The 14519-nt window shown below is 45.0% G+C and overlaps 1 protein-coding gene across 5 annotated transcripts in view; it reads right to left on the reverse strand.

The window, feature by feature from the left end:
* LOC121445995 (splicing factor SWAP) overlaps nucleotides 1–14519 on the reverse strand; it is a 74693-nt gene that overhangs the window by 14664 nt on the left and 45510 nt on the right. For 2 of the 5 annotated variants that reach the window (XM_041648238.1, XM_041648241.1), the window contains exons 11-14: nucleotides 14185–14350; nucleotides 8066–8296; nucleotides 6777–6967; nucleotides 1761–2026 (exon numbers count right to left, since the gene is read on the reverse strand). In XM_041648238.1, the coding sequence (XP_041504172.1) occupies nucleotides 1761–2026; nucleotides 6777–6967; nucleotides 8066–8296; nucleotides 14185–14350 (854 nt within the window). Of the gene's footprint in view, nucleotides 1–1760; nucleotides 2027–6776; nucleotides 6968–8065; nucleotides 8300–14184; nucleotides 14351–14519 lie in introns of all 5 variants that reach the window. The other 3 variants (XM_041648236.1, XM_041648240.1, XM_041648239.1) reach the window with 2 other exon arrangements.

Here is a 14519-nt window from a genome sequence, read left to right on the forward strand (position 1 = left end):
TGGAGCAGAGGAAATCAGGGTGAACTGACTAGCCAGAATGAGACTGAAGGATAGGTACAGCCTGTGTTGTTTGGATCTGTAACACAAATTCTAGGAGCTTAAAAAAATAAATAAAAATCTAAAGCATGACCACAACTAAATGACAAGCTTTCTGGTAATGGTACAAAGTGCTGAACTTCCAAGAACCAGAACCAAAGGCTCACCATGTAGACAAACACACTCAGTGAAGACAGTCATACACACTAGTGACTGCTGAATCTCATTTTTAAACCTTTCAAACCTTTTAAGAGGTATGCTCTGAGACCTATAAAGTTCAAGTTTACTAATTCTGTTGCTAGAAATGCTAAACTGCTTCTTTAACACCTGGCTCCTTATCAAGAGGGCTCTTTGGTAAAACGTTTAGAGGCAGCAGGCTGAGGTGAAGAAACAGATCCACACAGCTGCCTCATCCACACTCACTTGCAGACACTCTGTAGAACATCTGAACACAGACTGAGTGGGAAGGGCTGCTGTACCACTTCACACTCAGAAGCGATCAGCACAGGAAAGTTCATTCACACAAAATAACTCCAGCATTACCAGCCTATGAATTTCTACAACTCAACACGTGTCACTCCCTTTATGTTCTGTAAAGCAAACAATCCCCCCACTCTCTATAAGGCAGTCTCATGGTCTCAAATTTGCTATACAAAGATAACCTTGAATGCCTTGATCCTTCTGCCTCCATCTTCCGAGCGCTGGGATCACAGGCATGTGTGACCATGCCCACTCACAACTTCGTTCTTCAAAAAATCTTGATGGGAGGGAGAGGATAAGTTTTTTGTTTGTTTGCTTGTTTTTCAAGACAGGATTCTCTGCGGAGCCCTGACTGTCATGGAATTCACTCTGTAAACCAGGCTTTCCTGGAATTCACAGAGATCTGCCTGCCTCTGTAGGCGTGTACCACCACCCAGCAACTCATTTTGTGTGTGTGTGTGTGTGTGTGTGTAGGTCAGAGGGCAATACTCGGTGTTCTTCTTCAGTAGCCATTCACTGTGAGTTTTTTTAAAACTAGTCTCATTTTCCCTAGTTATCCTAGAACTTGCTATATAGATCAGGTTGGCCTTGAACTCAAAGATCCACCTGCCTCTGCCTCCTGAGAGCTGGGAGTAGGGCTTTTGTCCACATATCCAGCTCATTCACCTGACTTTGGGACAGTCTCTCACTGGCCTGGACTTTGCTGATTAGGCTAAGCTGGCTAGATGAGCCCCAGCCGGTATCCACCTCCCATGCTAGAACTGGAAGCACACACTACCAGGCCTGGCTTTTTCACCCAAGTCCTCATGTTGTATAACAAATTGTACTGACTGAGCTAGTACCCTAGTGTAGCTTAGACTGCCTTAAACTGGAGATCCTCTTGCTTCCACCTCCAGAGTGAAGAGTGAAGTATAAATAAGCTATGCAGAGATAAGAAGCATAAATAAATCATTTAACCTGTAGTGGCTGATGAACTTTGAAAAGCCTAAATAATATCTGAAAGATTTCGTTTAGATTTGCAGGATGCCACACACACACACACACACCCTAGTGCATTCACCAGCCTAGTGAAAACTATGCTTATTTTAAACATACATAACCCCTCCCCCCCGCCCGGTGTGTTCATCAGCCTAGTGTACCCTGTGCTCACTTTAAACCTTCTGCTGGCTCTACAGGGTGCCAGGAGGAGGCTCAGCATGCAGGGCAGACCAAGAGCAGGAGGGTATGAGCGCCTGCACACCCACCTCGACCGCCGCACTGTCCGGTAGGCACTGGGCAGGGAGTGCTTGGCTTTTGAGTGGGATCTAGACCTGGGCTTGGAAGACGAGTGGTACTTGGGGGAGCGGGACCTCGTTCGAGACCGTTTTTTGTGCTTCTTCTTCTTCTTTTCTCTTTCTTCTTCTCTTGGTGGGTCTCTACATCTGCTTGAAGGCCTTTCTGGAGGCTTCACTTCTAACATGGGCAGAGTTCTACCTCCAACCAGCAGAGGACAGGGCATGACACCGGTTTCCTGGAAACATAAGTGAATGTGTGGATGTCAACAAGAAATATAACACTTGAAATGTAGATAGCTCAGGGGCTGTTATTTATAAAAATTCCCCTGCTGGGTGTATGGATTACACCTGTGACTGAGACATGTAGAGGGCGGAAGTAGGAAAACTGCCTTGAGTTTGAGGCCAGCTTGGGCTACAAAATTTAATTCTAGACTAGCCTGGTATATAGTGAGATCCTGTCATAAAAGACAAACAAACCTCTGGCCTTTCAGGAAAAATATGGTTTAACTAGTCATCGATTGCTACACATGGAAGATTTCTCATTTTGTGCCTAGATGATTTAGCAGTAAGGCTTATGGGAAAACTCAAGGGAGATGCTCTGTGTGAGCAGCCTCTCATACTGCCCCTGATGTCTGGGAGCCCTGGAATGGGATGGGGACAGAGGTGGTGTGCACATGCATTTGTAAACCTGCAACTGTGGGTACGGGGGCTCTGCCATCGGGCCCATTCTGGCAGCTAATTAGCATCTCTGTACACAATTCTTACAAAACTACCAGCTCACAATGAAGAGCTCTGTCCAGTAGGTTGAGCTGAGGCCAGATGGCTACCTGCAGTTGTCAGACAGGAGGGAGAGCTCTCAGTTTTTCCTTGAACTCCCTTCTGCTTAGGCCACCAGCTCATAGGCTTATCATCACTGATGCAATATTCTTAGCTAGTGTATATACTGCTTAAAATTTTAGTATACCATTAATCTCTTTCTTCTTTTAGATAGGGTCTCACCTATGTATTCCTGGCTGGCCTGGAACTCATAGAAAGTGCTGCCTGAGTGCTGAGACTAAAGGCAATTTCTGTGAGTTCTAACATATCCATCCAGTACTAATTTTCTATGTCAATGAGTACATTTAAAGACATCACTTAAGATCACACCTTGATATGTAAAGCCATCTAATGGCCAATGGCACTGGGAAGACTAGCATGCAGAAAAGGACCATGTATGTCCCTGTACATGGTGGAATGCTACTCTCTGGGTACCTGCCCATCCTGAGGATGTGACCTTATCTCATATGAAGAGCCTGCAAGAACTCTTATCTACATCTAGGTGGTTAACTGGGTGAATGTGCCAATATTTATGGGCAAAGAACACATTAAGTTACTCAGCAAAGTCAACGACAGCCTATCCATGAAGTTTCTTGATAGTGACAACATTTTGGGTTTGACTCTTATTATTAACTGTCAATTTATTATGAGTTCTTCAGTTTCAAAGCAGTCAGACACTTATCACCATCTGCTCCTCATGTTCCCTTTCTGTTGAAGCAGTTCTGCTGAGATAATCTTTATGTGCACACACAATCAGGGAGACCATTCCAGAGCCAAACATCCATGGATTATAGACAGGGTTAGTGTTGGCAGACAAGAATGGAGTCATCCTGAGAGAAGACAGGGGCTGGGTCAGCACTTTGGTGCTGCCAGCAGGCTGATGACAAACAACCTACATCAGAACACAGAGGCAATCTTGCAACCATGGCTTGTTTTTATCTATATGCAGATATGGCTTTACATATTTTTTTTATTTTTTGCTATTTTGGAGACAGGGTTTCTCTATGTAGCCCTGGTTGTCCTGGAACTCACCCTGTAGACCAAGCTGGCCTTGAACTCATAGATTCATCTGCCTCTGCCTGAGTGTTGGAATCAAAGGTGTGTACCACCATCACCCAGTGGCCTTATATTATTTCTTAAAAATTAATATAGACTAAAATATAAAATTATATAAATATATAGTTATCAATGACATGGAAAATGTATCTATATATCAATTATGAAATGTTATGACATACATAATTTTTAAAAATTAATAATATAAAAATAAAAATTAATGCTATAGAATATATTTATATATTATCTGTTTCGAGTGTGGAGGTCAGAGGACAGCTACTGAGTCTGTTTTCTCTTTTCACTATGTGGGTCCCAGGGATGAACTCATGCTTTATTAGGCTTGGCAGCAACTGTGTCTACCTGCTAAGCCTGCCCATGCTGTCCTGTCTGGCTTTCACCCCACTTTGAGATAAAGTCTCATCTAGTGCAGGCTGACTTTGAATCTGCCATAACTAAGGGTGATCCAGAACTTCTGAACTGCCTTACCCCCAAGTGCTAGTATTATCGGGTGTGCTAACATCTATCAAAGACAAAACCTAAGACCCTCTGCATTCCAGCTTACAGATGTCTTAATGAGTCTCTTTGTTCATTGTACAAATCAGAATGAAATAAGAGATTCAGCAAGCTTCATGCATGCCTGCCCATCTCCTTCCATAACCGCAGGATTCACATTCTTGTGCTCCTTCCCTCACACCGATGCCACAGTGCCAGATGAATGCCCTTAGCTGGGGCCACAGTGTACCATGGCTGCCTTCAGCTGGGTAAACTCTGTTCCTACTTTCTGTAGGAACCGACCTTATGTGAGGAACCAGAAGGCAGTCCACCTTTGTGGGGCTCTGGAAAATGGGGTTGCTATGTTCTGCCACCTCCCTGAAGAGCTCATTCTGGCAAAGACAGGGCAGAGGTCGGCATGAGGACAGGACCACTGAGAACATGTGAGGTGGACACAGAAGCAGCGGGTCTCAACATCCAGGAGGTGGAAAACAGTCTCTAACCACAGATACACTGCAGACTCCAAAGGCACTTACAAGTGTCAATACAAGTTAAAAGGGCGAAGGAGCCAGGAGTGGTGGCTGAGGCAAGAGAACTGATATGTGGTTCAGCCCCCTTTCCCTTTCCAACAATAGCAAACCAGAGCAAAGAGCTTGTTCTGAATTATGAGGGAAAACCAAGTGTGGAAGTCTGAATGAAAATGGTCCACAAAGGCTCACAGGGAGTGACACTATTGGGAAGTGTGTCACTGGGGATGGGCTTTGGGGTTCCAGAAGCCCAAGCCTGGCCCAGTGGCACTCTTTCTTCCTGTTGCCTGCTGATCTGGATGTAGAACTCTCAGCTAACCCTCCAGCACTGTGTTTGCCTGCACACTGCTATGTTTCCTACCACGATGATAAGAAACTAAACCTCTGAACTGTAAGTCAGACTCAATTAAATATTTTCCTTTCTAAGAGTTGCCAAGGTCGTAGTTGTCTCTTCACAGCAATAGAACCCTAACCAAGACCAAGCATAATAGATATTTGAAGACACCTGGAGACAAAGCCTTGCTATGTGGTCCAGGCCGTCTTCCAAGTACGGGGATTCTAGGGGCATGCCTGAGAGATTGTTATATTTTTCCTAAATATTTTAATTTTTAAATCATATATGTATGTTTGTATCTGTATGTGGGTATGGCATGCAAGTGTAGCTGCTTACAGAGTCCAGAAGAGGATATCAGATCCTCTGGAGCAGGAGTTGCAGGCTGCTGTGAGTTGCCTGCGATGGGTGCTAAGAACCAAAATCAGGCCCTATAAAGCTGTATGTACTTACTTTTAAGCACTCCCACCCCAAATCAAAGTTTAGGATAAGAAAAAGAAGAAGAAAAGTGGCCATCATCCTCCCTCAGTCTCCCAATTACGATTACTGGTGTGAGCCACAATGCCCAGGCAACATTACAATTTTTTTTCAAGATTTATTTTCTGTGTATAGGTGTTTTGCTTGTTCATATGCACTGTGTGTGTCTGTGGGGGCTAGAAGAGGGCGTCAGAGCTCTGACAACTGGAGCTATGGATGACTGTGAGCCACTATGTAGGTGCTGGGAATTAAACTCTGGAAGAACAATCATTGCTCTTAACTGCTGACCCATCTCACCAGCCTCCCAAGAAAGATTCTGAAATGACCACTTTGAACTGCTCTTCAGAAGCACCGAGTCACAAGACTGCCCCTGGGTCTGCATTCCAGCTGTGTCACCCTTCAAGCCTCGAGGTATTTGATGCACTGCTAGTTTTCTTACTTGGAAAACTTACATTTCTAAAAGCTTCTTGAACTCCGCCATGAATTCCTAGATACCCATGAAGTATTCCCCCCCCTCCCCCCCCCCCCCCCCCCCCGCCAAAGAAAAGTCTTAAAAGATACCTATCAAGAATCCAGAAGAGAAGACCCAGGGTTGGGGATGCAGCTCAGGGTAGGGCACTTACCTGCTACACATATGGCCCAGGGCTCCTTGACCAGGTCTAGATAGGCATGACCAGAATTTTCACTGAATGACATACTGCTGCCGCCAACAGCATTTACTCAGAGTTCCTGGTGCTAGGCATTGCTTCACACCAAAGTACCATGTGACGATCTTGTTCAAGGCCACCACTTAGGAAGGAGCTGCCTGGGCTAAGACCTCTTGGTGTTGAGGATGAGCTCAGGGCCTCCCACACATTAGTGCTCTTCCACTGAGCACACTCAGAGAAGACAAGAGTGGCTACAGTTTGCTTCTTCTTTTCCCTAATTACAACATAATGCAGATACAAGTGATCTCTGCCCTAGTGTAAGCTCAACAATGTGGGTGCGACCACTGAGGACCGACCTAGCCATATCTGTCTGACCACATGTAGCTGGAGCCCCTGCAAGGGTAGTCATGAGCTGAGCTTCCTGATCAGGATCTATGGCTGTGTTCTAAGACTGCAGCCTGCCTTTGGTGTGTTTACAGGTAACTGTCACGGCATCTCTTTTCACAGACTCAAAGCTCTCAACAAAGCCCGTGCCTCTATGCTGCTGCCATCTGACTCAAGGTTGGGGTTCCATGGGCAGAGCAGGGCAGAGGCAGCTTTCCTCTACAAACCCAAGCGGGCTCTCAGGACTTCTACATACCTCTACACTGAACGCACTCTCCTCAAGTTTTCCAACTTCTGTTTCTGGAAGAGGATTTTTTAAGGTTTGTAAAAACAAAGCTGCTTTCCTTTTACGTTCAGCCTGGAGCTGCTTCTCCTTTGATTCCTTGGATGCCTGGGCCAGCTTTTCCCGTGCAGCAGCAGCAAGGCGGTCCTCCAGCTTTTGTTTTGCTATAGAAAACAAGGAAGGGAGAGTTTACGATAAGCAGTGTTTTACTTCTAATTCTCACAGGCACCTTCTGGCCATACAGCACTGCCATTTCAACAGCAACCTCAGAGCAGACAGACACCTGGGACAGACCACAAGTTTGAGAAAATAAACTTATTATGTTTATTATTTTTATGCTTAAAGGGATGTACTCCAAAGGCAGCGAGGCTGAAGGGGTTCCATGATGGTAGAAGCTGGGGCTGGATTCTGGGAACTGCAGAATGGCTCTCATGCACAGGAGCCCCCAACACTGCAAGTGTCTGGATGATCACTGCACTTAATTATGCCTTGTGGGAAGTGTCTTAGTTCAGAGGGCATGAAAACTACTGAGGTCACGCACAGAGTGCAAACAAACACAAGTGTGACTGTAAGTGAACTGAGGGACAGCAACTATGGGATCATGACATGCTCTCCTCTGGAAGACATTGGCTCCAAGAGCATCCTTTAATCAGTGCTGTATGGTCTATTCATGCATACCCAGACACTGCAATCCAAGAAAACCAGTTAGTACAGGTAAAAGCACAAATGCATTTATTGAGTAACTCCTTCACTATGGAATACGACTTATTTTGGAGGTGCAGATGTCCCCAAAATGCTAAGCATTTTACCACAGTTCCAGTCCCATTCCATGTCCCTCACATGCTGTTGGCCATGCTCTGACCCCTGAAGATGATCCAGAGACATCAACTCTGCCAGGCATCATCTTCAAGGGCTGATGGTTTTGCCGAGAGACATTCCTACAAAGGGCCTCTCCCAGTTTGGTGCATTAACTGGAGCTGGGAGTCCAGGCCTGGTGCCTCACCCTGGGGCTGTTGTCCAAGTACAAAGTGCGTCTCCATTAGAGCTGCCCACTTAGCGCATTAAGCTGCTCTGAGTACAGATTGCCAAGGGCACTGCATCAAGCTAAGGAGTGCACAGTGCCACACAACACTGCATGTAGGACTTTCAGAGCGCTCCTGCATGGCTCCAGGCTTTGATTTGTAGTCTTAGAATTTCTGGTTTGCACATAAATCTTATATTTGTCTTTTATCTTTCAAGAACTTTAAAAGCTATCAACAAACCTTGCTTTGCTTCTAGCTCCTCCTGGGTGAGCTGGGGCTTCTTCTCCTCCACGACCACACAGGGTGGGGCTGCGGCTGGGCTGGGGTTGGCCACGCTGTTTGTGCTTTCCTGGCATTCCCTGCTTTCTTCATCTTCTTCACTATCATCATCCAACTTGACTCGGTTTTTTTCCAGAGGAAGTAGGTCATTTTCTTTGGCCTTGATGGCAAAGCTTATTGGAGCAAATGAAGCTGCTGGGAAAAGGTGACAAGTGTGATACAGTTTTAGGCACCAGAGCAAAACGTGCAGACATCATAGGTACCAGCACTTACAAGAAAGATGGCGGACAGGCGATAGCACCTGTAGTGAAGGCACACTACAAGGGAATCTTGTTTAAATACTTGAGGCAAGGCATCAGACTGGGGTGTGTGTCTGAACCATGCTTAACAAGGACAGCATAGTGGTGGTGTCATAGCAGACACACCTGCTGAATATGAAACGGTCACCTTTAGTCTGAATAACCAATTTTGTCATTTTCCTTTTTGTAATGTGTGTGCTTGAGAGTATGCCATGTGTGCAGGTCAAGGTTAGAGGGCAACTGGGAATCAGTCCTCTCCTACCACATGGGTTGTGGGCATTAAACTCAGGCTGGCAGAATTGGTGGCATAAGCCTTTACCCACTGAACCGTCTTGCTAGCCTGCCATTTTTCTTTAAAAAAAAAATTTTTTTTTTCAAAAACAATCTTATATGTAGCTGAACTGGTATGACTGAGCATGTGACATGGCTCCACTAAGAAATGGTGTCTAGAAAACCACGTTACATTAAAAGAAAAAGAAAGCCTGTCCTTCAAGCAAAATCCGAAACAACACACAGAATTCATTCTTTTATTTAGTGAACATGGCAAGCATCCTGTCAGACTGCGATCTATACCTATCACAAGTATTTCAATGTGTAACAAAAATTTAGGTGATACCCCTAAACACTTCAGAGAAACGCAAAAGCCTTAAAGGATATCTGTCAACACTGACTCTCTGTCACTCACTACACTGAGTGAGTGGCTCCTAGCAGTCACAGATGAAGTCAGACACTACAGCCTTCATCCATGATGGGCATCAAGAAGCTACACTGAAGGGCATCTGCAGAACAGCTGCCTCTGAGTGAGGCAGACTGTGGGACACTTACTGCAGTTCCCCTGCACCTCTCCCTCACCCTGTCCCCCAAGCTTCTCAAGACAGGACACTTGGCCATGTGCTGGGCTGAAGAGAATTTATATCTGTGACATACGCCCCATTTAATACGCAAGAGCCAGGAAAGCAGACTTCCATGCGACTCCTGGTAAGAAGCGGAGCGCACTTTGAGCTGCTGTGGTACTGTAATGCTGATCCAATATTAACCAAAGTCCTCATCTTTCATAGTACAACCAAGATGTCTATGCTAATGCATATGAGGATCTGTGGCAGCAGATTCTGAGTGGAATGGAAGACAGGGACAGAGAGACACAGAACAACTGCAGTCCAAGGGCCTACTGCTGAAGGCAGCGGAGTACTTGGTGAGGCGATGTGGGCTACTGTTCCACGTGCTGTTTTTGCACATGTCTTAAGGTTCCTTAAGAAAACTTAAGTTTGCCAGGTGTTGGTGACGCACACCTTTAATCCCAGCACTCAAAAGGCAGAGGCAGGCAGATCTCTATGAGTTTGAGGCTAGCCTGGTCTACAGAGCAAGTTCCAAGACAGCCCAGGCGACACAGAGAAACCTTGTCTAGAAAAAGAAAACAAAACAAAACAAAAAGAAAGAAAGCTAAGTTAACAAAAACAAATCCTTTCCTGCCTGTGGTAATATGGTCTCTTTAATAAGCAGAGGGTCAAAGACATTTTTAAAAGAGAAAATTCATAAAATGTTAATCGACTCACTTATGAAGTTAGACAAAAAATACAAGATGATTTAAAAACACTTGTACTGTTTGCAGAAAAGGACAAGCAGATCATGACAACGGAAGTATGTGAGCACTTTGCAACACAGTCTGGAGAGCATTCAGTTAGACACAGAGCCAAAGCACCCTTACCCCCATACAAGGAACCTAATTACAGAGCCACTTAACCTGTGCATCTCAGTGTCCTGTCTCACTGTTGACGACTGATTAGATTATCAGGGCCCGTACCCCATGGCACTGATGAGAACCAAGAGGCCAAGGCCAGGAAGCTTCTCTAGGTAAGTCAGCCCAGACAAAGGCCCTGAGAATTCTGGAATATTCCGGTTACACAATTTGCACACCACATCTTGCATTACCACTGATCCTAAGCTCTTTCTCCAGGTGGCACATACCTTGTATGATCCAGCTATGCCCTTCTGCACTGTGCTCAGCTGAGACAGGTGTCCTTGCCTGCTGCCTGTAGGATCTGCTCCTTTTGGCACATCTGACCCTCAAGGATGGGTCCAGCACCCATGGCCTCATAGCTTCTTCTCTTACTTCTGGGTAATAACTGCATGTGTGTGTACACATATATATGTGTATATTCCGAGATGAGCTCTTAGCTATGTTGCAGGTACCTGACACCGCCTAGATGAGTATTACTATTATTACTAATTATATGTTGTTCTTGTGGTACATTCATGTGCCCAAATGTGTGCAGATGAATACATCTGTATGAGAGGGAACAGAGGTTGATGTTTTTGGCAGTTGTTCTCCACTTTGTTTTTTGAGACAAGATCTTTCACTGAAACTGGTATTTATCAATGGCTAGCCTAGCCTGGTTGGCCAGTGAGCTCAGGGAGTCCTGTTTCTGGGCCTCCTCAAACCACACGCGAGGGTTACAGCCATCCCTGGCTTTTTAGTAGGTGCTAGGGATGGGACCTCAGGTCCTCATCCTTGCATAGTAAGCACTTTACCCACAGAGCTATCTCCTCATCCCTGATACATTTTTTTTTTAAAAAATCTGTTTTTAGAATTTTAATTATTTTAGATTCATTTGTGTGCATATTTTGCCTGCATATATGTATGTGCATCATGTGCATACCTGGATTCCCTAGGACTGGAGTTATGGGTGGTTATGGGTACTAGGAGAAGACTCCCAGTACTATGGGGGAAGCCAACCCAGGTCCTCTGCTCTAAAACACCAGCACACTAGTCACGTGTCTTCCTCATCTGAAGAATGCCCTCAGTCCATTTTCTGACCCAGAAAAGCTCTTTCTAGAGTAAGGACTTTAACCCTTCATCGTCCAACTTACTGTCATTTGCCTTTTAACTTTACTCTGGCTCTGTTTCCTAGATCTGTAAGCCTGATTTCTGGCTTCAACTCTCTGATTCTAAGGATCATAATACATATACTATATATATATGCAGGTTATAATACATATATATTATATATATGCAGGTAATACATACATGCATACATATACATATACATACATACATACATACATATATATACACACACAATTACTTTCCTTCCCCCTGGCTTTTCCTCCTTCCTCTCTCTACCAGGTCTCATGTAGGCTCACAAAGCCTTGAGCTCCAGATCTTCCTGCTGCCTTCACCTCCAGTGCTGAGATCATGGGCATGCACTACCCACACTGACTACATTTAGAAACTGAACTTCTGGAATCACTGCTGTTAGACACCTGAGTCTTATAACTCTTTAAAAGTTAAGGGGGCTTACAAGATGGCTCAGTAGGCAGGGAGCTTGCTGCTAGGTTTGACAACCTAAGTTTGATCCCAGAGACACACATGTTGAAGGAGGAGTCAAAGAGGAGCTTGCCTGTGCAGCCTCAGTTATCATTACACTACTGAAGTTTCAGAAGACCAACACTCTCTCGGGGCCTAGGGAGACAAGACCCCAGAAGTCTGCTTGCAGACAGGTGATGGAGAGGCCATCCCAGGGCCCTGGAACAACACCACTGCTTATTCCTGTCACCGCTTTAGTACAGTTGGATTCCATTTAATATTTTAACATCATGCTTCTAAGTGCTGAGGTCTATAGATTGCTGAGCTCTGAGAGCTTCTTAATTCTGTCTCCCATAAGCCCCAGAGAAGCTCTACTGACAGAGACGATCTAGTTCTCCAGGGTAAATTAAGCCAACCTTTAATTTGTTTTGGCCTATTGCCTGGTTCTAGAGGCTGTGCACCAACCAATATTTTAAAAATCTGCCAGACTAAAAATCTGTCAGTTTTCCTTTCTTTCTCTTATTTTCTTGAAATACTTTTGGCAATCTATGTTTCTTTGAAATGGTATTTTTCAGTGATTTCAGTTTATTTCCATTTAAGGTTATGTATATGCTATCCATGTAGATTTTGAAAAAGATTTACAACTTTGTGTTCATATCTGCATTCTTCTTCTCTTGAGCACATGCAACATATTTTACTGGTCTTTAAAAATTACTTTCTCAGTAATTTCTTAATTTTTATTCCTTTGTTTCTGCTTTCCTTATAAGCATTTTATAGATTTTGAGATGTTCTCACTGTCAGAAAGCTTGTATTAAAAATCCTGCCTCAGCTTCTTCAGCACTGGGTTCTAGACCTGTGCTACAGCTGGGCTTCCATCCTACATTCTGCTCTCTGCCTTTCCACCATCCTGTCCGTCCCCTCCCCGACCCCCGCCAAGGACTGAACATGCCCAGGCCATGTTGTACTGCATCCCAGCTCACTTCCTAGTTTCTTGAGTTCAATGTTCATTTATTTTTTGTTCGTTTACCAACATAAACAAGTAATGCTATTGTCTTTTTTGCAATAGTATCTTATTTTATTTTTGCCCCCAGCAGTGTAGGAAACAGAATCCAGGAAAGTGCTCTACTGCTGAGCTATGCCTTAATCCATAAAACTTCTTTGATGTTCTTACTGTCCTTATTTCTGTGGACTCAGGATTTTGGGGTGCTACTATGCCTACAGGCCTTCCTGTTCTAGCATTCAGAGGTACAGAGAAATGATGCACCGACTTGCCTTCTCTCCTCTTCAGAGAAAAGCCTGGCTGTTTCCACCTGGATGAACTTCTACATCTGTCCCTATCCTTGAGATTTCTGAGACCTTCCCAAGCCGTCTTCTAGTCAGACTGACCTCGGTGATTTCATCATGCTTAACCTAGCAGCATTTCTGAGCAGTCTTCTGAAGCTGTCAGATTATTGGCAGCCTAAATTTTATAACATCCTCAACTCGTTTGAACATAAAGACGTAAGAATCTGCTCTGATACTTAGGGCCAGCAGCTCAGTTGTTGTCTTCTAAGTCTCAGCCCCTCAGCAGGGCTGTGCTTTTCCACCCTGAACTGCAGAGGAGCAGGCCTGTCTCTTCCAGGTCTTGCTGCGGGCTTGTGCTTCTACTGCCACCACTCTTGAATTAGCCACTGGGCCCCACGGCCCCCAATTGTCCCTTTATTTTAATCTCAAAAAGCCAATGCTAAATAAAGCAGTCCCTAGTAACCACAAGCCTCAGGGGAAGCAAAGTCCCAGGTGCTGGCCAGTATACCTCTCCAGACTGAATCACTACAGCCACCTGTCACCACACCAAACCAAGAACCTCACTTATCTCTGAACACTCAACACAACCTTTTCTGCAGTCTCTTTTCCAGTAAGAGGAAGTTAACAGCTTCTTCACAGAGCTCTGCTAAGCAGTCTGAAGCAGTCTTTCTTCTGTCTTCTCTATTGCACCAGCCACTTACATACACCTGTCCTGCTAGTCCACATCATCTCATGAGGGACAAGGCAAGGAGACCAAATGTGAGTGAGCGCAGCACTGACTGACTGACAAGGGTACTCAAGGGAGCTACTTGGACAAAGGAAACAAACCTCATCACAATAGTTTGCACCAAGCTGGGACCTAGTGGAGAGCATTTGCTCAGGTGAGCAGTGGTGCAGACCCTAGAACCACAAATAACCAAACAGTTTCAAAGGTCTGGGTGAGGAAGAAATACTATTTGAATATTTATAAACATGTCCACTAAATGGCTCGGAATAGGCTAAAAACTGCTGGATACTTGAACTAGCATGCATTTTCAGGGTTCCAAACATCATGTTTGGATAAGGATAAGGTGAACGTGCTTAAATATAGTAGTTCAAGAAGCCAAGCCCAATGAGCCCTCATGGTTGAGGTACTTAGTTCTGTCCCTCAGGAGGGAAATCCATGAGGCCTAGGCTTCACCTGGACAGCGCACCTTTTACCAGCTTCCCGTCCACGGTGCTCTTGCTGGACCCAGCCTCCTTCTTCCCGCTGCCTCTTCCCCCAGTCTCTGCCATACCCTCAGCAGTGCCGTCCTCCCCCGCTTCACTCGACTCTTCAGCAGCAGTTTCTGTGGAAGCCTCTTCAGCCGTGGATGCTACCTGGAAAGAGAGACAGCACTGTGCACTGTTACATGACAATTACGCAGGTTTGTCAGTATATTCCACAGTATGTGCCTATAATCTCAACAGTAGGAGGTAAAGGCAAGAAGGAGTTCAAGAGCATCCTGGCCAAAGAGAGTCTGAGGTCAGCCTGTGCTTCATGAGTCAC

The sequence above is a fragment of the Microtus oregoni genome, unplaced genomic scaffold, assembly GCF_018167655.1.
Source record: "Microtus oregoni isolate MIOR12 unplaced genomic scaffold, Mior012 000003F_ref0000135, whole genome shotgun sequence".
In the NCBI taxonomy this organism is placed as follows: domain Eukaryota; kingdom Metazoa; phylum Chordata; class Mammalia; order Rodentia; family Cricetidae; genus Microtus; species Microtus oregoni.